Source organism: Rhinolophus sinicus, chromosome 8, assembly GCF_057876585.1.
Source record: "Rhinolophus sinicus isolate RSI-liver-muscle chromosome 8, RSI-T2T, whole genome shotgun sequence".
In the NCBI taxonomy this organism is placed as follows: domain Eukaryota; kingdom Metazoa; phylum Chordata; class Mammalia; order Chiroptera; family Rhinolophidae; genus Rhinolophus; species Rhinolophus sinicus.
Window position 1 is genome coordinate 2,533,342 of NC_142508.1, and position 22,334 is coordinate 2,555,675.

The following is a 22,334-nucleotide window of genomic DNA, read 5'->3' on the forward strand; positions in this document are numbered from 1 at the left end:
GAATGATCTTCCCAAGCTGGTGGACCAAAATAGTAGTCTCATTCTAATTTATCTATCTGTCTATATATAGATATGTAGAGACATAGACATATATATATACACAGATAGATACAGAGACAGAGATATATACATATATATGTACATATATGTACGTATATACACCTCAATTACTAGGTGTGTGGACGTCTTTGTAATGTGTTTGTTACCCGAAATGTTATTTTGTGACTCAGTTGACATTACTTACATGTGCGGACTGTGTTCACATTTCCATTGACGTGTAATTGCTCATTACATAAATTATCACCGTTAACCAGCATTTCTAGTCACACACCCTTCGTGCTGCTGAAGGAAGTGTTACCATGAAAAGACTGAAGTATCCGTTTTGCAAGAGAGAAGCAACAACGCTAAACGCCTGACAAAAACGCCCAAATGAGCCCCGTGACTCCCGTCAGTCACCATCTACGCCAGCTCATCTGTGATCGATCACAAAATGGACGTATGAAAAGTCAGTGTTGTCTGAGCAAAGCAGTCAGTGAAAGTATGAAATGGATACAAGTTTACATTAGAAATAACAGCCAATATTTATAGACGTCATCCTACCTGTTTGCTGTTTATTCCGACGTGAATAAAACCACGAAGTTTAGTAAAGGTAGAGAAACACACTTTTAAAAATGAATACATACAGCACCCCTTCCTTACTGAGAGAACTCGAAAAATTAGAAATGCATTAGAATTATGGATTGATTTGTAGGGCACTACCACCAGAACATTAAAAAGGAAACTTTTTCAAAAATTAAAAAAAAAAAAAAGTAGCATAGTAAATTTGGGGGGAAAAAACGAAAAAAAATGGGAAGACACCTGGTAAATGATTGAAAAAGATTCACAAACGGAAAAGATAGGAAATTGGGGTTGAAAATATCCCTACAAAACACTAAAATTGTGTATAATTAATTCAATCAGCAAATATATATTGAATCCCCACATGCCAGACCCTCTCCTAGGCCATTGGGATGGATTGATGAACAAAACCAAGAGCCCTGCCCTCCTGGGGCTTCCAGTCCAGCAAAGGGCCAAGCATGGGCTTATTATGTTAGACTGGAGGGAGGGAGGGGGCTGAGCCAAAGGTCAGAAACAGACCCAGATACGTACAGACACATTCGGCTTTCTGATTATCCAGGCCAACCAGCGCTTTCCTCTCTACAAGCCTCCCTCCCACCCTCCTGAGGATCTAAGCTCACTGCAACTCCCAGCTGTGCGTTTTCCACTAATTAAAAAATAAAATCCAAATAAAAAACAAGAGCAACAACAGTGACAAGAAAACCCCTACAGTCTACTTGTGGTTGCTATGGATTTATCATTTGGTTTTTGGATTACCTGTGAATTGCAGGTAGTTATAACTTCATTGTCACCCCGGTTGGTACCCTGGGTAATTGAGGATTAGCTGTATGTTACAAAAGATTTTATCTTTCAGTATTTCAGGATGCTTATTCAGTCTTCAATTGGTCTGATATTTTAAGGTTTGACTTAGCATTGTTTTTTTCAAAACTAGTAAACATGATTAAAATTTATATCCAGGTCCCATCATTCTGTATTTGCCCATTCCCTATAAAATTAAGCATTCCAAAAAAATGAAAAAAAAAAAAAAACAGCCATTTTTGGGTGGCCTATTAATAATGGACCACTCAATCTTTTCAGACTCTGAAGCCATTAGGACTCCAATGTCCCATCAGTTACTGACAGTGACATTTATGAGCTTTACAGCAATTTAACTCTGTGGGAGTTAAAATTTTTTAATGGAATTCATAAGGTATCTCTTCACCTGGAATTAAGTCATTTTTATTACAATATATCATCCAAAGCTAACTCTCTTCAAAAACAAAAAGAATTAAAATATTCGGGATGGCCAAATATCTCCCTTTTAAACAACTTAATTCTTCTCAATGACATAAAAGATCACAGGCGGAATGCTGGCTAAATGTTAATGAACAAGGTAGGATCAATTCTGGGAATTAAAAGATAATATCCTTTATCATTTTTACCATCGTGTACACAATTCCAAATTCAGAGTCTCCCTCTTCTACTATTACATTTATGCTAAATACAGAGAATGCATATTTTTGCTTCCAGATTGATGAATTAAGAATTGCAAAATAGGCCAGAGTACATGATGGCAACGTTCTTTGAAAAGTGCTGATTATACTTTCATTATGTTTGTGGCTGCTCTCTGATTATACACGCAACTCCAGCTGTACAAAGAGAACCGGAAAACCATTTAACTTACTTCCTGAGCACTCATTGTGTCTTCTTATATTGTCTTAAATTTCAAGGGGAATGACAAAGTAACATTAATAAAATAAACACTGTACAGTTCCAGACATTACACTACATGTCTGCACATACAGCATCCATTCTTTCCCCTAAAAAAACAAGATTGTGAGACTCATCCATGTTGCTACATGTACCTGAGCTTCGTTCTTTTACACTGTTTCATAGTATTCCAGCATGTAAACAACGCCACAATGTATTCACCCCATGGTTTGCAATCTGAGCCTCTCATGACAACGTGGTATGAATACTCTTGTACATGTTTTTGGTACATATGGACGCAGTGAGGAGTGACATTCCTGGGTGGTGTGTTCACGCGCAGCTTCAGGATACAATGGCAGTTTTCAAAACTAACTAATTTACACTCCTATCCTCAGAGTACCACGTTCCTATGGGTATTTTAACTTTTTAACAGGCCTTGGGAAGTAAACGGTGATAAATACACAGTGTCAACTTGCATATCTTTTCATGCAATATAGATTTTATGACTTGCACAAAATTACAGTTGGATGTGGTTAAAAAATAAGCTTTGGTGTCCGAAATCCTTGCGTATACGTCTAAACTGTGCCTCGCTGTGTGCTCAGTGCGCACGGTGTGTAATGTGCTACAAGGTAGGCTGGCTCCACAGAAGGTTTCGTGGGCTTCCCAGCTTCTTCAGTGAAGTTTGCTTAGTAAGTGAGGCAGATGCTCCTGCGTGTCACCTGCAGGTCACATTCCACATTTCTGTGGGTTCCGCAGCGCAAGGCACCAGTGGGAGTGGCTGTACAGGTGAGTGTGAGGTGCGGACGCAGCCAGGCTGTGGGGACGCTCAGGTGTCTCGCCCACTTATTTCTCTTCTCTGTGTCTCGGGACCTCGACCTGACCACGGGGGACGACAGAGCAAGGTGAGACCCTGACTGGGTAGAGAAATGCATGTGGCCCGAGGTGGCGCTACCGCCAATCATACCACAATGGCACATGGACAGAGCCGCCCACACGTAAGCAGGAATGCTGGAAGCAGCGACCAGCCCTTTCCTTTCCCTGCCCTCTCGGAAACACGCCCGCTGGCACTCTGGTACTTAACAGGCTGTGGGGACACTGCACCACGGAGAACTCCTTGCGTGGCGGGTTATAGCAAACCCCGCTTACAGGGCCTCGACACAGGGGGACTTGGAGCTCACTCGCTGCTGAAATCCCAGCAGACACTGAGCTGCATCACGTTTTGTTCCAGGCTGTTGCTTTGCTTCTGTGATTCTCTGCATACTGCCTGCCTCTGGGTGACGACTTCACCGTCCTGGGCCCCGGCCACTTTCTTTTGTAATAGCAAAATGAATTCCAGGCTCCTCACGTGCCCAAAGTCACAGTGCCCAAAGGAGAGGGAGCCGCTGTGTCTCAGATTCAGCAAAAGTCCCGCCGCCATCCCGGGTCTGTGGGACATGCCCAGCGGCCTGGGGAATGGCACAGACTAATCGGTTAGGCGTTAGGCACGAGTAACTGGAACTGGTCCCTGGGGGTAATTGAGAGAGGATTTTATTCCAATTGATGTAGATGAATCATGGTCTACCCCCCAAAACGGGGTTGGTACTAAACCCTCCCAACCAGCACGGTGCCCATGAAAGAGAAAGGGGGACAGGGATATTGGGGGGAAAGCTACAGTGTCCCCCACAATGATCCTGATTGGTCCTTGTAGACCGAACTGCCAATATTAAATGTAAGATGTGTTTGGATAGGTGCCTGCACCTGTTTCCCTGGGTGGGGGCCTGGAGCTTTTCTGCAGATTATTATGGGAGTTTGTGATGTTAACGTAACCATTCCTGCTTTCTGACCTGATTACGTGTCTTGATATACGGAAAACCCATTAATAACATCTCTTAAATTAGGCCACAATTCAAATATCCTTCAAATGCCTGAGTTAAAGTTATTTCCAACAAGTGTCATGCATTCCTTTATAGAGGAATGATGCAGGGTGGCCCTGAGCCAGATCCCAGGGGAACTTAATCTAAAACCAACCATATGCCCTTTCACGTGTCTCCCAGCCCCCATCATATTTCCCATCTGCAGACATCTCAATGACACAAAGCATGACTGTGTTCTGGGGACAGAAGAATGTGGGGGAGAAAACCAACCTCTGTCTTCCCCAAGAGACCCCAGGAAAAAGCAGAACAGCTTTCACAGGGGGCAAAAGAGGCTCCAAGGCCAGGCTTTTCTAAAATGGACTGAATTGAGGAGAGCGGATGGAGTTTTGTCAGCAGCGTCATCCTAGAGCTGTCACGTGGCTCGTCTCCGGGTCAGCCCAGCTAAAGAGCTCGTGAGTACAGCTCTCACCAGAATCTCTTCCGTGGCGAATCCCTCACTGTCCACATCTGCCCTTCTGTGCATGAGCAACGTCCCCTGAAGCCCTGGGGAATTTTGATACAGGATTAATGAGGGATCTGGCAAGTGCTGGGCGATTTCTCATCTTGGACTGAAACTTCAGGAATCAAATGCAATGGTGGCCAACCCAGAGCCAGTGGAAAACTTCAGTCTCTACAGGCAAGATGAGAAATGGGCCCAGGAGTAATCACAATGCTTCATTATTCTGACTGGTACAGATCGTCCATTAATCGGCACTAAAAACACTCTTTTAAAACCATTCAGAGAATAATACGCAGAAGTATAAAAAATGGTCCCAGCCTCATCAACGACTCCCTCCCAAATGTTTCCAGAAAGAACTGTAATAAATACGTCAGGGAAATTTATCACAGCAATCATTTTTCATTCATTTCTTTTTTATTCCTCCCCAAGCAGTTGGAATTACACAGGTTTCCTTTCCTCCAAATCTAAGGTTAGGGGGAGACGTCAGGTTGTGATCCATCCCAGGAGGAAAGACCTTTGTGGAAAGCCCACACCTTTGCATCAAAAGCCACAGGCAAACCTAGAGGACCAGCAGGTACAACCAAACATCGTATTCTGGCCGCTGCACCGTAACCTCTGGACTCTCTCCCAAGCCGATCCTGTCTCCACCCTTATGGGCAGCCAGGGGGAGAACTGGTCCTGCTTTTTCCACCCCGTACCTCTCAGTGTTACTCCTACTTGTCCCACGGTCACTCCCCTTATCGTTATTATGTTTATTCACACTCTCCCCAAGTGTATTCCTCAGAACCCAAGGTCTAGGGGAGGTCACCAGATGGGCAATAAATACTTGTGTAATAACTAAATACCTGTTATGTGCTGTGAATTGTATTTCTACAACTGATCTCACGAAGCTGATATCAAAGGGCTCTTGCAAAATTAAAAAGTATTCACAGCTAAGTAATTCTGGGAAACATTGAATTTGTTTTGTTTTTTTTTATTACAAAAGAGATTTAATGAGAAATGGAACACATTATGCAGACAACATATCAGAGTTAAAACATTTACAGTACAGTCTTCTGGTACTGCTCGTCCCTGGGAGTCTGTTTAAAGTCAAGTATCGAGAAAAGCTTGGAGAATCTAGTAAGCTCCTTGGGTGTCAAAGGAATTGTCACTTTTTTGATTAAAGAAATGGACAAATTGGATCAAAAGATGCAGAATTTCAATAATTGGAATGCATGAAAAAGAACCAAATGGGCATTCTAGAACTGCTGAAATTAAGAACTCACATTTGATCTGTTTAAGCACACACTGTGTTTGGAGCAAGGGTCTCAAAAACTCCGCGAGCACAATGAATTTGGTTAAAAAAAAAAAGAGCTCAGCAGTCAAGGCATTCTCAGACTCTCTTACTGGGCTCATAGGTCCTGTTAACTTCAAGAAGGTTGCCTATTCCACACACTTATGCCATCGTGGAGTCATTTCGTTATTTGGAGGGGTTATTTCCTGAGAGTACTCTGCAAGAATGCATTTCAAGCAATGCTATTTTTTGGATTTGCAAGACACTAATTTCTTTCTATTCACTGCTTTCCTTTTCTAAACCTTCCCTCTCAGTTTCCAGGATCGCTTTTTCCTGTTTGTACTTTTTCTTTAATCACAACCAGTTTCACCCTTTGCGTTGTATACTCTTATCTATAATCCTTAAGTGCCCATTTTTTAAAACTCTTCATTTAGAAGTAGTTTTATATTTACAAAAGAAGTTGCAAATATAAGAGAAAATTCCTGAATACCCTTCATGCATCTTCCCTGAGGCTACCACCTTGTACAACAATAGTACAAGTAGCAAAGTCAAGGAATGTGTGTTGCTCCAATACTCTTACCTAAGCTAGAGCACGTGTTTGGATGTCCCCAGGTTTTCCACTAAGGTCCTTTTCCTGTTCCAGGCCCCAGTCTCAGATCCCATAGAGTTATCATTCGTGAGAGAACACTCTCCTTCACGAGGGTGGGACCCTTCCCCGCACACACACAAGCAGCCACCCATTCACACTCTCCCACCAGCCCACACCTGACCACCACCCACTCACCAACTACTCCAGCTGGATTCTTCCGACTGCTCTCTGACCACGAATCAAGGAGCTGGCGTTCACATCCTGTCTTGACTGCATTCTCCTAGCTCTCCCTAGAGCTGGGTTAGTTGGCTGTCCTGAACCCTCATCTCTCTCACAGATAAAAAAACAGTCATGAACTTGAATGTTGACTGACATTTTCCTCATTGTCAGGGTGGGTGGGTTACTTTTACCAGCTCTTAATGTCCCTGAGCAGAAACTAGAAAGTTATCTCACAGTTTAAATTAATCCCCACAAGCCGATGGTTCCCAAGTCTAAATCTCCTAACGCCGTGTCTTCCCAGGGCCAGAGACGTGCGTGTAGATGTGAAGATGTCAGAGGCAGGATTGTACTCGCCTGCACAGGGCTCCCCTGCTTTCTTCCCTAGCTCCGTAAATGGCACCATTACGGACCCAGTCACGTCAGGACACTAGAAACACTACTGTTTGACAATAGCAGAGGTCCTGACCATGAACACAAGATACATAATCAGGAACAATAAGGTAGGGAATGTAAGCGGTATCGCTGTCATTATTTGGGGACAGTATGACCAAATATACAGAATCAGCAAAAAATGAATTATTCGAACTAATGAGAGAGCTGTGAGACTCACGGGCACAAGATCAATTTGTGAAAAGAAATGATCTTTCAGCAAATAAATCAGAGCCATAATTTGCAGTAGGACACTGCGCTTGTACAATACTGTTCCTCTAAAAGAACTTTATGTACTCCATGGCCAATTCAACGAATGACCAAATTGCTAAATGACCATTTTGATTAATTTACTTCTTTCCCACCATTTACAACCCAGTGTCGAGTGAGAATTAAGCAGTTAGATTCAGAATCCAGATCGGAAGCCCAGGTCTGCTCCTTAATAGACATTGGACCTCGTGCACGTTACTTAATATCTCTGAGTAGTCTTTACGAAAGCACCTCATAGGACCACTGGGAGGGTCCCCCGAAATTCAATACACAGAGCACCCCATCTTTTAATCCACCGATAAACCTTCTCCCTTTTCTTTCCGAATGACATCCAAGGAACACTGGCTCCTTTACCAGGTTGCTGCACTTTACCAAACAAAGTTAGAAAAAAAGAAATCCTGTTCCCCAGTAAATGTACAGTGTTTACTTCAAATCATACTTTCACTGCTGTCTAGATATTGTTTTATTGATACTGTATTACCTTCCTAGTCTACTTCCCAAAACACCATACCCAGATCCAAATATTGTTCCTGCTGCAACCCTAATTCCATCAGTGATTTTTTCTAACTTTTAAGTCCTCCACTTTCGATACTGAAATATGTTTAGATGATATTAAAAGAGATTGCGTTGGCCTCAATTTTCTCTCACCCCCACATTCTTCACCATCCAGGGGCTGCCTTCACATACCCCCGTCACACGTCTGTTCCAGGTCCCCAGTGTACAAGAAATGGATCTATGTGGAGCCATCTAAGAGACAGTGGTACCAAGGGAACCTCAATGTGCAGTGATGCAAATTTAAACATTGGTGTTACTGATACAGTCGACCAGAATAAGACTTCAAATTTTCCCATAAAATTTCATACATATATTTAGAAGTTTTCTCACTTTTTTGAAAGTTGGGTAAGACATAAGTTTTACATGCGAATGTTCTATCTTGAAAGTTGCATTTAGTGAAGCAATTTACTCAATCTATCCCTTAAAATAAGAGCCATCAGTGAGCAGATAGAAGGAACCTGGGTGTTTTTCTGCTCTTCCCAGTAAAGGAAGCCATTTGCCTCATTGCATCACTCGGTACATCAAGTAGGAGTTTCTAGACCTCAGAAGCTCTTCACGACGCCCCCTTCCTGCTTTCTAGCTAAAAAAGGTTACAGTGACATGTCCTTGTTTGTAATAACACATCGTTTAAAGACTACGACCAGGTCATTTTGCCTTTTCCATCCATCTTTTCCTTCCTTCCTTCCTTCCTTTCTTCCTTCCTTCCTTCCTTCCTTCCTTCCTTAGTTTCAGGTGTACAAAACAATATAATTGTTAGACATTTATGCCCCTCACAAAGTGATGACCCTCTCTCCCATCTACTACCCCTCTGACATCGTATGTAGCTGCTACAATTCCATTGACTCTATTCCCTACGCTGTGCTCCACATTCTAGGACTATATCTATATATTAAATTATAGTTGACTGACCATGCATCTTTTTCTTGACTCTCCTCAACTTTTGGCTCCAAAGCCCTGTGGACTATGCAAAGGGACAGCTCACAGTGAGAGCAGCGACTTTGCAAATTAAGTGGATTTTGACGGGCACAGAATCAGAACAGATACTTAGGAAGTGAGAACAGAGGAGCTATGTGGGAAGGCCAGGTGGTGTGGAGAATGTCTTAGTGACCTGTCACTGAAGGAGGGCAGGAGGCTGTAGAGCTGCAGAATCACTAACGGGTGTGAGAGAGGAAATACAGGTTTGCTTGGCCAGTTTCCTCCTAAACCTGCATTGTATTTATAACGATAAGGTTGATAACTCTCTCACTCTACTGATCCCATTGGATTTTGAAAGGGTTGCCTCCATCAGCCCCAAAGTCAGGGATGAGAAACTCAACACACATGAATATTACGGAATATACTATTTTCACTTTAAGTCAACTTCATTTACCGATAGCGATCTACTGGAGAGGTTTAAACAAACCCCATGCATTCCTCACTGTTTGCACCCACTCTCACTTCCCCACTGCCAAAGTTCTCCTGTATCACCACCGTTCACGAGTATTTGTTGAGTGTGTACTCCAGGCGAGGTTTTAGCTTCTGTTCCAGGAATAAAAACATAGGTGAACATACAGACCTAGAGCCCAAGTTTTTTAAAAAATAATACAGCTGACTACTCATATAAGCATAAAACATATTTATAAATATAAGAGTAGTATTTTCTAGGTCCCTGGAAATCACCTAACCCAACAAACAGTTTAATGAAAGTGGCTACACTCTGGAGATGCTGATTGCTTGGCGATGGCCGCAGAGCCCGTGGGCAGCAGAGCTGGCGAGGGGAACCCCGTTCTCCTTCTCCCTATTTCAATCCTCCTTTCCAAATGAATGGCACCAACATTTCCAATCACAGGTCAAAGACACGAGAGACCATCACGTGCTCACGACAACTAAGACCATTTCCCCCAAGTGGGAGACTTCCGGGGATCGGCCACAATTACGCAACACAATGCATTCGGGGTTATGTTGTGTATCACTCAGCAAAGGCAGCAGAGTGTTGGTACCCACGGGGTGGGCTGGCGACCAGCAGTGTCGGCATCATCGGGGGCCTTTGAGAAACACGGGCTCTTGGGCTCCAGCCAGAAACGGCTCAATCAGAGTCTGCGTTTTAACAAGAGCGGCTGGGTGATGAGCGTGTGCAGGAGGTTTGAGAAGCACTACAGCAGGGACTTGTAGTACGAAGGGTGAAGAAGTCCCCCGAGCATCCCCTCTTTCCTGGCACGCGCATGAGCACATAAGCCACCGCAGTTCCTAAAGTGTAAAGAAAATGAGACGTGCCACTTTGGCGAGGCCGCATGTGTTTTTGGGTAAACAAGGTCTCAACCAAAATGCCACATCCTCCACTGCTCAGCTGAACCCCAGCCTTCCGTGGTCCTTTCCAAACCGCATGAGCCGACACACACGCCGAGCTTAGGTGGCGCTTGACACGGGTCTGCAACTGCCCGATACTCTTAGAGATGCAAGATAACCACACGTAGAAAGACAACCAAGTTCAGACAGTCTCTTCCTACTTCGGTTTCAACTGAGGCAGCAAACGTTAAGAACTGTACAAACGGTTGCCAAGTATCCATCCAGCCTAAAGTGGTCTGTTAACTATTCATAAAGCAGATGACAAAGGGCTTTGAAATTGCACAGCATACATTAGCCGTCATCTACCCGCGTGGAAGCCTCCAACAGAGACAGGTGGTGGAAGTCTCTGGCAGCTCTACCTCAGGGGCAGGGGGCAGGAGGAAGGGGTGTGCAGCCAGATGAGGAAAAGGAAAGTTGTAGGTTGCCTCTCAGCACAAGGAGAGTGAAAGGGGGGGTCACAGAACACTTCAGAGAGCTTCGAATGGGTGCCTTTGAGCTCAGGGGACTTGGGAGCACAGCAGTGGCATCTAGACCCCACGTGGAGAAGTTAAAATCACAAGCTGAAACCAGGGAGCCTCCGAAGCAGGCGGACGTGAGAGAGGGGGGTTACAGGGCACGCTGCATCGGGGACGGTGAGGGTGGGAATGCAGCCATGTGAGCATCGCTCCTGAACCAGAAATGGAGCACATGGGAGGAGGAAGCCAGGGGCCACTTAGGAAGGACCGTCAGCCACCAGAGCCAAAAAACGAGCACAGGGTGACAAGAGGCGGAGCAAGGGGGAGGGCTGGAATCACTGCTGGAGGACAAGCTGCCATCACCTTTCAATATCCTGTGTGGGGTCCCCAGAGGAAGGCACCCCACAAGCACCCCACAAGCACAGGGTCAACTTTGTGTACTTGTCACATTCACAGAGCCTTGCAGGACATTTGGTCCTGTCCGAAACGTCCATGGAGACATGCGGTCACACCAAAAGGACCAGATACACACGCAGACATTTCTGATAGGACCGACCATCAAGGACCTTTGCTGCTGGACCAAGTGTCTTAGTGGACGCCTTGGGCAGGACCAAATGCCCACTCATCCCCGGGAGACCTATATCTATCACCAGATTGCAACTGCAGCCACCACGTACATGCACTCCGACTGTTCCCTCATTTCTTCTCTACCTGAACCCAACCTCGGAGAAGTGAGAAAGGGGACTAGAGAGCACAGGGGAGGACTCAGAAACCACGCAGGAGGAGGGAGCCAAGGAGAGGAGCCTCTCCCCTCACCCCTGCAGGCTCCCAGGCCTGGAACAGGCTCCAACTGGGGAGTGGGCTGGGGGAGAAACCTGTCTTTGAATGGATTTGGGGGTTACCCTTATGTTAGACCGGACTGGGCGTTTTAACCTCTGAAATCGCACCAGTGGCAAAACGACCAGAAAAGGCTCTAATTTCTTCACAAATCTGGGTACAAACAGGAGCAGTGAAAGCTTGGTTTTGAAGACCCAGTTGGAGGAAAAAACTAAAGTTGTTCATGATTGTCGCGTGAGGCTGAGGCATTTAGTAGAACACTGGCAAGTTCATGGGCAAGGGAGGGAGGTCACGTCCGATGCCTGTGGAAGCCTCCAGGTTCTCACACATTACACATCATTTTGGTCGGAGCTCGTTCGAGTGCAAAAAAGGTAGAAACCCATTAAAAGTAGCTCAAATCAAACAGCCAACGAATGTATTGTGGACCCAATCTCGATTTTCTGGGCCCCCCTTAGGCAGTCTAGACTCTTGTCCAACCGCCAGCTTAAAGCTGCATTCAACGTTCCAGCAAACTGTCCAACTCCAAGTCCCCCCAAACCCAGGTCCAGCTGCCTGACACATTAGCGAACCCAAAGGATTTTATTGACACCTCTCTGGAAGCAAGAGACAATAAACATTTCTATTCTATTCCCCAAAGTATATCTCCTGGCTGCCACAACATCATTTTTTCTGTCTGTTCCCTTTTATCTCTTGCCACAAAGCCTCATAGACACCCTTTATTTTTCTGATAAATTCAGCCCTGGCAAGCTCCGTCCAATAATAACCTGGAAAGGAGCCATCACTCCCACTGCTGCTTAGAAAGCAATCCAGTGACATTTGTTTCCCCTCACGGTGCCTCTTGGGATACAAAGTAAGAACGCAAAGAAGCTTGTCAAAAAGTCTGTTCAACAAAAACAGTTTTATTTGGTGGTCATGAGGAGTGGGAGAGAAAATAGGAAATCCTGCTAGTAATGAAAGAGTTTTCTTTTCTATCCACTTTACATAATGGTAGGCACCTCTCGGAATACTGAAAGGAAATAAAGGGAAGGCAAGCACTTCACGTGCAGCGTAACTAGCACGTCAGAGAGGGGCCATGTTCTCCATGTTTCGGGGGCCCCATAATTCATCGTCTCTGCTGCCCCTTGCCTGGCTTTTCTCTCAACAGCCATCCTTAGCTTGGCACGACTGCACACGGCAGTCAGAGCCTGGGTGACCTCTGCCCTCTGTCCTTGGAGGGCCATCTCTGTGTCTCTTAGTTCAAATTCCCAAAAGAGAGTGAGTGTTTGATGGGCTCGGCTCAACTTGTGGATTTATCCACCAGGGAGCAGGTATGCAGCCCTGGTCGGATCAGCTGTATCGGGGAGTCCTGTGTCTCAGGTGGGAGAGGAGAGGCTGTGGGCAGAGAAGGTAAGTGGCCCCGGAAACCCCCTTACACAGACGTCCAAGTGACGCTGATGAGCGAATGAATGAAGACAGAAATGTCACACGACCACGAAAGCCAAAATCTGTGGGAGAGGATGATAAACATGGCCATGTTCTTATTGTTTCATATCCTGTCGCTTCTTACAATTTCTCAAACTTTTGACTATTGTGCAGAGGAAGGTGAGCTGCAGCGGCTGTAGGCTGCCAGGAATTAGAATCTATTCTCAGTAGTCACAAATAACAATCACCAGAAGCAAATATAGAAAATGTTCCATAATAACTGTCTATTAAAATCTATGGGTCCCTTAGTTGGCAAGGATTACAGCTACCATTTGGGGAAGCAGAAAGGTCTGTTACGCTGAGCCTGTAGTCGGCGTGGTTTTTCTGTGACTGTCAGCGATGAGCCCCACTTCCTGTGAAGCCCCCCCCACCCCAACTAACCTTGTACCGACCACTCTTTTCTCTGATTGCACTCCGATGACTCGGCCTTATTTCTTTTTTCACACCCCGGGTATTTCATTCTGTTGTTTCTTTTCTCTTCTGTGAACACTCTGACTCACCAATAAAAATAGCAACTTCCTTTTTTTTTTTAAAGACTAGTAAGCAAGGAGTTCCATGCTTATGAAATACATAAATACTACTCAGGATTGAGGAAATTAATAGATTTATGGGTTGAAGCTTACTGAATAAAAGATCCAGTCCTCTTCCTTATTTACACATTTTCAGTTTGAAAATATCGTCTCGATTTTCCTAGCCCTGTGCCCACAAGTGATTTGTATGGAATCTCGTAGCTCAGTTTTCTCAGTGAACAAATAAAAGGAGAAATACAAGCTTATCTACCTGCCTAAGTGGCTGCTATAAAGATGAAAGAAGACAGCATTCATGGAAATGTGAGGCGAAGTGCTAGAATGGAGAAAGGCACCTCATCCTGTGGGTCCTCTCTTCATTTCATGCAGAACCCTTCCGTCTCACGCCACACGTTCACGTCCAATATATGAAGCAGGTGTTTCTTTTCATACTGCAGCGGGAAGGCCTCCCACGGGCTTAGGGTTTACAGGAAGTATATTTACTATAGAAAGGCCTCTGACATCTCGACTCAGGAAAGCCTGGGATCTGGCGATCGCTTTGCCTACGGCTCTTTCTAGAGTTGGAATATCAGTGAGAAAGTGCCCAATGGGGCCCAGAAGCTCAGCTGATTTCCTCAGTTTCCAGAGAGCAAAGAAAAGGGCCCAGAATGCTGCAGCGACTTCCCCGAGACTCCATCCAAACAGGATGCACGGCCCACCTAATTCTGAGGTCCCGCCTACTGATGCTTCTTCCCTTCCTGCCACGCTCTGTGACTCACCCTCCACTGCAGGGTTTCCACACCTGAACTTGTGCAGCTCACATGACTTTAACAAAGGCCAGTACGTCTTGGTCTTTTGGAACCTACGAGCAAGACGAACTTGTTCTGTTGTGTCCACATTTTGTCACATATAATTTTTAATTACACCGTAATGTCTCAAAGTCTTGTGAGCTCTTAACATTCCATTCGAAAGGTTCGTTAAAAAGGGAAGATGCAAGTGAAAGAAGAGAACACACTTGACATCTGTGTGGCATGGAAACAAAGCAAACTTTCTAAGGCCCTAGAAACGTGGGGAGAGGATGAGCGATGCGTTGGACACCTTCCCTCCACTCTGCCAACTCAGCACAGATTTCTAGGCCCGTAATCAAAACTAAGACTAGATTTGGGGTCTATAAAGTTCCAGTCAGTCTATTTCCTTCCAAAGTTACAAGATGTGAGATCCTTAAAATACCACGTTTGAGATATGGCTTTTGACTTAGAAAAAATAATCCCACAAGTTAAACCAGAAAAACAATTAATACTTCTTTACTGCTCTCTATTCCTGGAAATTTAACTTATGCATGAGCTTATCCTCGTTTTATGTATTTTACTGAGAAAAGGAGGACAATTAAAATTTTTAAAATCAATAAAATGTAAAACCAAAATAACATAAATAGATTTTCACTAATATCCTGGAAGTCGTTAAAGTAATTCATGTTTTATGCCTTACATTAAACTTTCTAAAATTCTTTAGGATGATTTAGATTCTGGATAGTAAAAAGAATTTATTATTATTTTTTATCTACTGGGGGTACCGAAAAAATGTGTACACATGACTTGTATTCATATTTTGTTATCAGTATATATTGAGTATTACAATTTTAATAGTTATTTCCTTTCTTAAAATGTGTAGGCATTTTTTGGCGCCTCTGTATATGAGTTCCTTTCCTATTTCTTTCAGAAACGACCAACCAAACAAGCAAGCTTCCTGTTCCACACGAGGAGCTGCCATGGGCAGGACAAGCCATGAACCCCACGTGCTCTTGCTCACATTACAAAGCAGGGACGTGGGCCGCAGGCGGCCCCACGGAGCGGCGTGATGTACATGAACTCAAGTGGAGAAGACAAACAAGGACACCGCCGGCTATAATGGGCTGTGCCAAGAATTAGGGCTTGGGAACGGCAGAGGCCCGGCTCGCCCGTTACTTAGTTGTTGGCTCACAGTTTTTATAAAATGAGGAGGTTTGAACATCACTTCTGAAGCTAGAGCCTGTTTTGAAATACGACACATTAGGGATGGAGGATGCTCTCTGATGGGGGAAAGCAGGCTCTGCCGCAGAAGATGACAGGGGGGAAGGTCTGAAGTTCAAGCCAAAAACTAAATCGGGGAGTGATGCCTGCAGCCAGCGGCCGGCATTGTGACAGGAGTCTCCTTCTCAGCTGGACTGCTCCCAGCACAGGCTGGGGCTGGGAAGCAGACGTGTGAGGCAGGCAGAGCGGGGACAAGACCCTCGCTGGGCCTGGTGAGCTTGTTGTGCCCACAGCAGACGTAGTCAGTGGCTGCTGGACTCCTCAGGGAGCCTTCCCACCGGAAAGGAGTGGGTGATCAAGCTGTGTGCTAAAATCAAAGTGGGAAATCCTTTCACCCGTGAAAAGGAGGGGAAGGCTGCTTAATTCCACAGACACGTAGACTGAGAAAACGTTTGTAAAAGTGCATGAAATGCCTCATGAGGGGAAGCCCTGCTGATCCAAACAGGAAGGGGCAGCGAAGAGTGGGAAAGAGTGAGTCAGGAGGGAGCTTGGAGAGGGGAGAACATTAAAACGGCTTTTGCTTTTTATGAGAGGGCAAAAAAAAAAAAAAAAAAAAGGGAACAAATGAGAGCCTTTAGATTTAACAAGTTATAATTGACCAACAGCTCATTTTTAGAGAACATAACACATGGGGAAAATGAAAGAGAGAAGGAGAGGAAACACTGATGCAGGAGGACATGAAAAAGAGACAGAATCAACCAAGGAGAGGCTCACAAAGATTTAAACAAAGTCCTGGTGGGGAGAAGACAGAAGATTAAAACAATATTGCGACAGGTGACAGTGGGTTGGGTTGACCATTCTTTCCTGGATGGAATCTCAAAGTGCAGAGACACATTCAGTTTTGAACTAAAGGTTTGAGAAAATAAAGTTAGAAGTAAGTCTAATGAGCTGTTATCACAGAAGCTTGATGTCACTGATTCTAGGGTCACGGTAGGTGAAGTCCCCCAAACTACTGATTCTAAAGCCTGGGCATCAAATTGACTAATGAAAAAAATAGGTGGAGCTCCACTCCCAATAACGGCTGAGTAAAACTTTTGTCAAGCCAGCTATCACACGTATAACTATATCTCTGTGCAAAACACAAAACAGACCATCTGAAGGCATCAGAGAACAACCCAAAGTGAGCAGATTCTGGAGGGAACATAGCCTGAGCCAACTGGCACAGCTGGAAAGTGGGAGTAATTCTACAATTAAGAAAATCAGTAGGAGAGCTTCAAATTATGGGTGTCATGCTGCCCCTAGGGTCTGGTTGCCCAGTGAGCCGTGCAAGTACCGAAAGATTCCAGGTGGCCCAGTAAAGATGCAGGAACAAAACTGACATGTAAGTTGCCACTCAACTGCTCTCTAAAAATTAAAAAATTCTTCAGAGAAACATAACAGAATCCAGAGTCGCTACCCAATATTCACAGTGCTAAGGATAAAATTCAAAATTATTCAATCTACAAAGAAATAGGAAAAATGTGACCCATTCACAAGAAAGAAGCAAAATCAACACAGACCAATCTCGATATCACTCAGATTCTAAAATTAGAAGTCAAAGTTGTTTTTTTGTGTTTTTTTTACGGTGGCTGATATACCGAAGCCCATTAATTAAAGAAAAAAGGTACTGAACATATGAAAAGATAGCAAATCTAAGGCAGAAAAATTGAAACTATGAAAAAAAGGACAAAGTAGAAATTCTAGATTAAAGTACAACATCTGAAATGACACCATTGAATGTGCAAACAATGGAACGGAAAAGATAGAGGAAAGAGGCATTGAATGTGAAAACAGAGCAATAGAAACGATCACATCTGAAGAAGAGAGAGAACAAAGTTTGAAAGACAAACAGTCTCAGAGACCTACAGGACAATATAAAATGTGTAACATGAATAATTGTCATCTCAACAGATTAAGAATAGGACAGAAAAAAACTTTTTTTTAAAAGATAATGGTTGCAAAATTCCCAAATATGGTGAATGTAAAGACCCAAGAGGATCTATGAACCCCCGAGCAGGATAAATATGGGGGGGAAAAAACCATGCCTAGGCATATAACACTCAAATACTGAAGAATCAAAGTTCGAGAGAAAATCTTGACAGTAGACAGGAAAATGGCACATTACATATGGGAACAACGAATCACACGACTTTGGTGCAGCAAGAGGGTTAGATCTCCGCCCCCACCAGCTAAAATCTTAACTTTAAATAGGGTTCAGCCTGTATCCTCTGCAAGTGGTCTCAGTAACCCCTTACTCTCTCAGCGCTGTATCTTTGACCGCAACTAGCGTGGGAACAGTGGGCGGAGCCTACATTGCAAGGACCTCGGAGGGGTCCAGCCCGCGGCTTAACCTGCAGCCATGTGCTCTCAATGACTCCCCCAACAGTTATAAAAATGCCTCGCATACAACATGCAAAATTTGAGCTTTAAAAACAGCATTATACCTAGTTTACCAGTAAACAAAATACTTGAACCTCCAAGTTTATTTTCCTCTAAATGCCCAGGACACTAGAAGTATAACCCTCTCACAAAAAGGTCAGGAGACAGAACTCAAAGCTGACCCTGCCGGCCTGAAGATTCTCAGCCCACCCAGCAGCTTCTAGATGCCACTGCTTTTCTGCTTCCAAAAGCGGTGAAGGAAAGCGTAAGTGCTGGTGAAGGAGTAAATGAACAGCTATGAAAAAAGCTGAACGGAACAAATTAAAGAATAATTCGTGAACACAATAGAACTACTGCATACTGAGGCTTCAGTTGCCCGTTCTGCGCTACTGAGCTATCAGGAACCAACACCTTTTACCACGAAAGACGTTAGAATCTTTGAGACTATGAACAAAAGCAAGGCAAACACTTTGTGTAAACAATAATACTGCAGGTCTTCTTTTATAAAGGTTGTACTGGATTTTGATAAATGCTTATACAACAGTATATAAGTTTTCAAAACCAAAATTGTAAGTGTTCATGTGGTTCAGTAATATTATCACAAAATATATTCACTGAGCCCACAAAACAACCCACAATATATTACGACTATAGAAAATTAAGTGGAGAACAGTGAAAATAAGAACCACTCTGTCTTCTAATTCTGAGTTAATCACAGTTCACAGTATGGTACATTTCCTTACCATCGTTTCTCTTCACATATGTATTTCTACATAATTAGTATCATAAAGTGGGTATCATTTTGTATGTTTAAGAAAAAAGAGACACTTAAGACATCTTCAGAAGGCATCACATGGGAGCAGGCAAACATCAGACGTCACCCCCCACACACACATGGAAACGGTCCAGGTAGGGCCCTCGATTGGTCTCCAGGAAGCAGTCAATTGTTAGGCCCCCCTCGGCTAACTGGAGAACAGGCCAGTTGTTGACTGGTAATGAACTAGTCCTTGAGGGCTGCAGGTCACTGGGTGCAGAGCAAGGGGTGGGTTTGATTGCGTGACCCCCCCAGGGACAGTGTGCTTTCTAATCCCATGTGACTAACTCCAGAAGCTGCCATCTCAGGGGCAGTGGCTTGTGCCCATGCTGGGGAATGGCAGTGGGATTGGTTAGCCTCTGGGACGCTTAGTAGCTCTACACAGATGGTCCATTACCGTCCACAGGCAGGAGAAGGAAAGCTCCCCTGAACCTAGCGGGTCAATCACACATCTAAAGATGGCTAAACTCATGCATTAAGTAGCCACCGAAAAGCGACAGACAATACATGTTCCCCAGGAAATAACAGAACAAGAACAAATCATAATAATCTACCCAACAGAAATTGCTGAACAGTCATCAGTAAAGAAACAGACAACACAAAAGTGGGTCCTGCTGAAACACTTTCCAGAGGGTTAAGGCTTTCCTCCCTCGCAGTCTCCAAGACAAACTCTCAGAACACCAAGATGGAAACGCACTTCAGACTTCCCATGACATAAACTGCTGTTACTGAGTTTTGTATTCTATGAAACACGACTGTAATCTAAGTCTCATGTGGTGAGCCGGGTACTTTCCAAGGCTGACGGTTAACCCTGCTACGTACCTACCCCTCACTCACCCCAGAATCCTCAGGACACCTCGTCTGCCACTAGGCCATCTCACCGTAGCGACAACCTTCAAGACAAACGACAACCTCTGAACCCAGAGACTTTGAGACAAACTGCAACCAAAGTGCATTTTTCTTGAAGGAAGGAGGTTGGAATTTCTTTTTTTTCTTCCAGCAGATGAAGAGTAAGAATCTCACATCAGGCAACGGGGACCGTCAAAGGTTTGAAAGCCTGAGGGGTGGGCCTGAGTAGAGCTGTGTTTTAGAGAGGGGGGCAATGTCCACATCTGTATTGGGGTACTCAGTCCTTGGAACGGAATAGGAGTCCACAGTGTGTGTGAAATGAATGACGGAGGATGACGGCTCGTGGAATGAACATGCCCACGGCCCAACTATTTGGTGGGCAGCTGCTGGTTGCCCAGGCCACTGCCAAACAAGTGCCCCCATACCTTCTAACCTGATGGCGTGTTCTGACACTTCCCAGGACGTGTTGTTGGCCGTCCAATTCCGCCACGAAGCCACCCTAACCCTGGAACCAAAGGCACTTTTTTGAAAGAAATAACTGAATCTTCTGAAGTCCACAGATGTCTCCACTGAATACTCACTGGTGTGTGAACCTCCATTACTTTTCATTTAAAATCTCATAGTATCAGCTCCTACATATTAAAAAGGCATTTCCTCGGGATATTAAATTAAGTAAATGTGAAAAGTGTAACTAGTTGAATCACAGTTAATGAGAATGGAGATCAGAGATATGACTTGGGTATTCAATTATTTCCCCTAAACCTGACTGGGGTAGAAAATGCGTGGATATCGTTCAGTTGAAAGTAAAGGTCTTGTTCCTAGACCCTAATCTCCCCTAACTCGGCAGACCAAGAGTTCTTTTACCCACCAAACGAATTCAGCGTCATTACTGACTCCAATTCCACATATGACCCATCCCCAACGAATACAGTAATGGGAACCGTATTCTAATAACACACACATACGCCTCTGCATATGCAAATGTATCAGGAGAAAACAGGTGTAGCAAACAAGCTCAGACTAGGGCATCGATTCAGGCTGTATATCAGGTCTCAGCTCAAGGCACTTGCCTTCTTTCAGTTTTTTCTTTTTAATAATAGAAATAATCTAAACTGTGTAAAAAGTGCTGTGGGGACAGAGCCAGGAGTGCAGTTTCCAGGCTCTTGGCCTCACATGGAAAGGTGCTGGCTCAGGTAGTAAATGGCCATCAACTGTAACTGGATCGCCAACAGTTGTAACCAGTGAGCCATTGGTCACTAATATAACTGCCGTGGCAACGCTAGAAGCAAATGGGGGCTGGCAAGAAGACGGTGGCATGGTGGCGTGGCGGAGTGTGGATTGCAGATTGCAGAGACGAGGATTGCAGTTAGCAAGTGAGGTTGGGTGGCAGAGAAAAGTGGATGGCAGGTTGCGGATAGTGTGGCTCCTGCCTCCTGTGTCTCCAACCCAGCCGCCAGCGAGAATATGGTGGTATGACTCCCCTATCTATGGCTCCGTGGGTGTTCCTTTTTGGCCTCACCATGTCCTGTCTTATGTGGGGAGTGGGAGCTGAGACCCTGCCTGACACCCTGCATGACAAGTGCATTGGTTCGTGTAACCCAGGTAACCCAGGTAAGGAATTTCCTTGGGAACCAACCACATGCTAAGGTGAGCCACAGACCGGCGGGAAGAGGAAGGGGGAGTCGGCCTCAGCCAACCGGGCTGCACGCACCAGGGCCCCGCGGGGCCGAACCTCGCGCTTGGGAGCAGACGGCCCCTAAGTCAGGCCCTCCGCACTCCGGGCTACCAGACGGTCCTGCCCGGGTCCCTCCCGCGTCTGCCTGCTCTCCTTCCTGTCGCCGTCGGTGATTTCGTGGAAGCCGGTCCAGGCCCGCGGAGCCAGTGGACGCGGCTGCGGCCGCGAACCCGCCCAGCCGGCGCAGAGTCCGCAGCGCGTCCCGAGCGCTCCGCCGGCTCCCGCCCAAGGGCCCGGTGGGCTCCCCGCGGACCCCGCTCCCTCCGCTGACCGTCGCCCGAGCAGGGCCAGCGCAGAGCCGGGTGCTGGCTCTGGGTCCAACTGCACAGCACCTCTCCTCGCAGACCCCGCGCCCCGTCGGCCGTCCGGACCCGGGGCCCCTGCGCACCCGGAGGGACCGGAGCCTCAGGAGTCCCCAAACCACTGCGTGGCCACTTGCCCCCACCGGCTGCCTCAGCCTGCTCTCCACGTCCCGCCCGCGCCCTCCGTCGCGAGTCGCCTACCTTGTGGCCTTTTCCCGGGGGACACCTGACGCTGTTGGAGACTCCCGCCGTCTGATTCATGTCCGGAGAAGTTGGGGGCCGAGGCGCTGCCTTCCAAACTTCTGGGCGCGTCTCCGCAGGCGAGCAGGGCGCCCCCTCTCCACAGCAGCACTCGCGCCTCGGGCTCCGGGAAGCCCGCAGCCCCGCCGAGGGGGAGCCGCTGCCCAGCCCCGCAGGGAGCCCGAGGGCGCCCGCCCGGCGCTGCCTTCTCGGGAAGCAGCCCAGGACTCGGGACGAGCCCCAGCGAATCCAGGCGCAGCTCGGAGCGGGGCGAGGAGGTACGTGCGGGGAGGTGAGGGTAGCGAGCCGGGCTCTTCCCGCAGCGAGGGGTGGGGACGCCGGCGGGAGCTCGGGGACCAGGCGCCCTGACGCCCCCGGGCGGAGCCACG

General features: G+C 45.9%; 1 protein-coding gene across 1 annotated transcript in view; it reads right to left on the reverse strand.

Annotated features, from left to right (window-relative positions):
* Positions 1 to 22,121, reverse strand: part of DPP6 (dipeptidyl peptidase like 6) — a 578,081-nt gene extending 555,960 nt beyond the window's left edge. The window contains exon 1 of the mRNA XM_019742500.3: positions 21,907 to 22,121. Within this exon, the coding sequence (XP_019598059.1) occupies positions 21,907 to 21,966 (60 nt within the window). The 5' untranslated portion in view covers positions 21,967 to 22,121. The remainder of the gene's footprint in view (positions 1 to 21,906) is intronic.
* Positions 22,122 to 22,334: the final 213 nt, after the last annotated feature.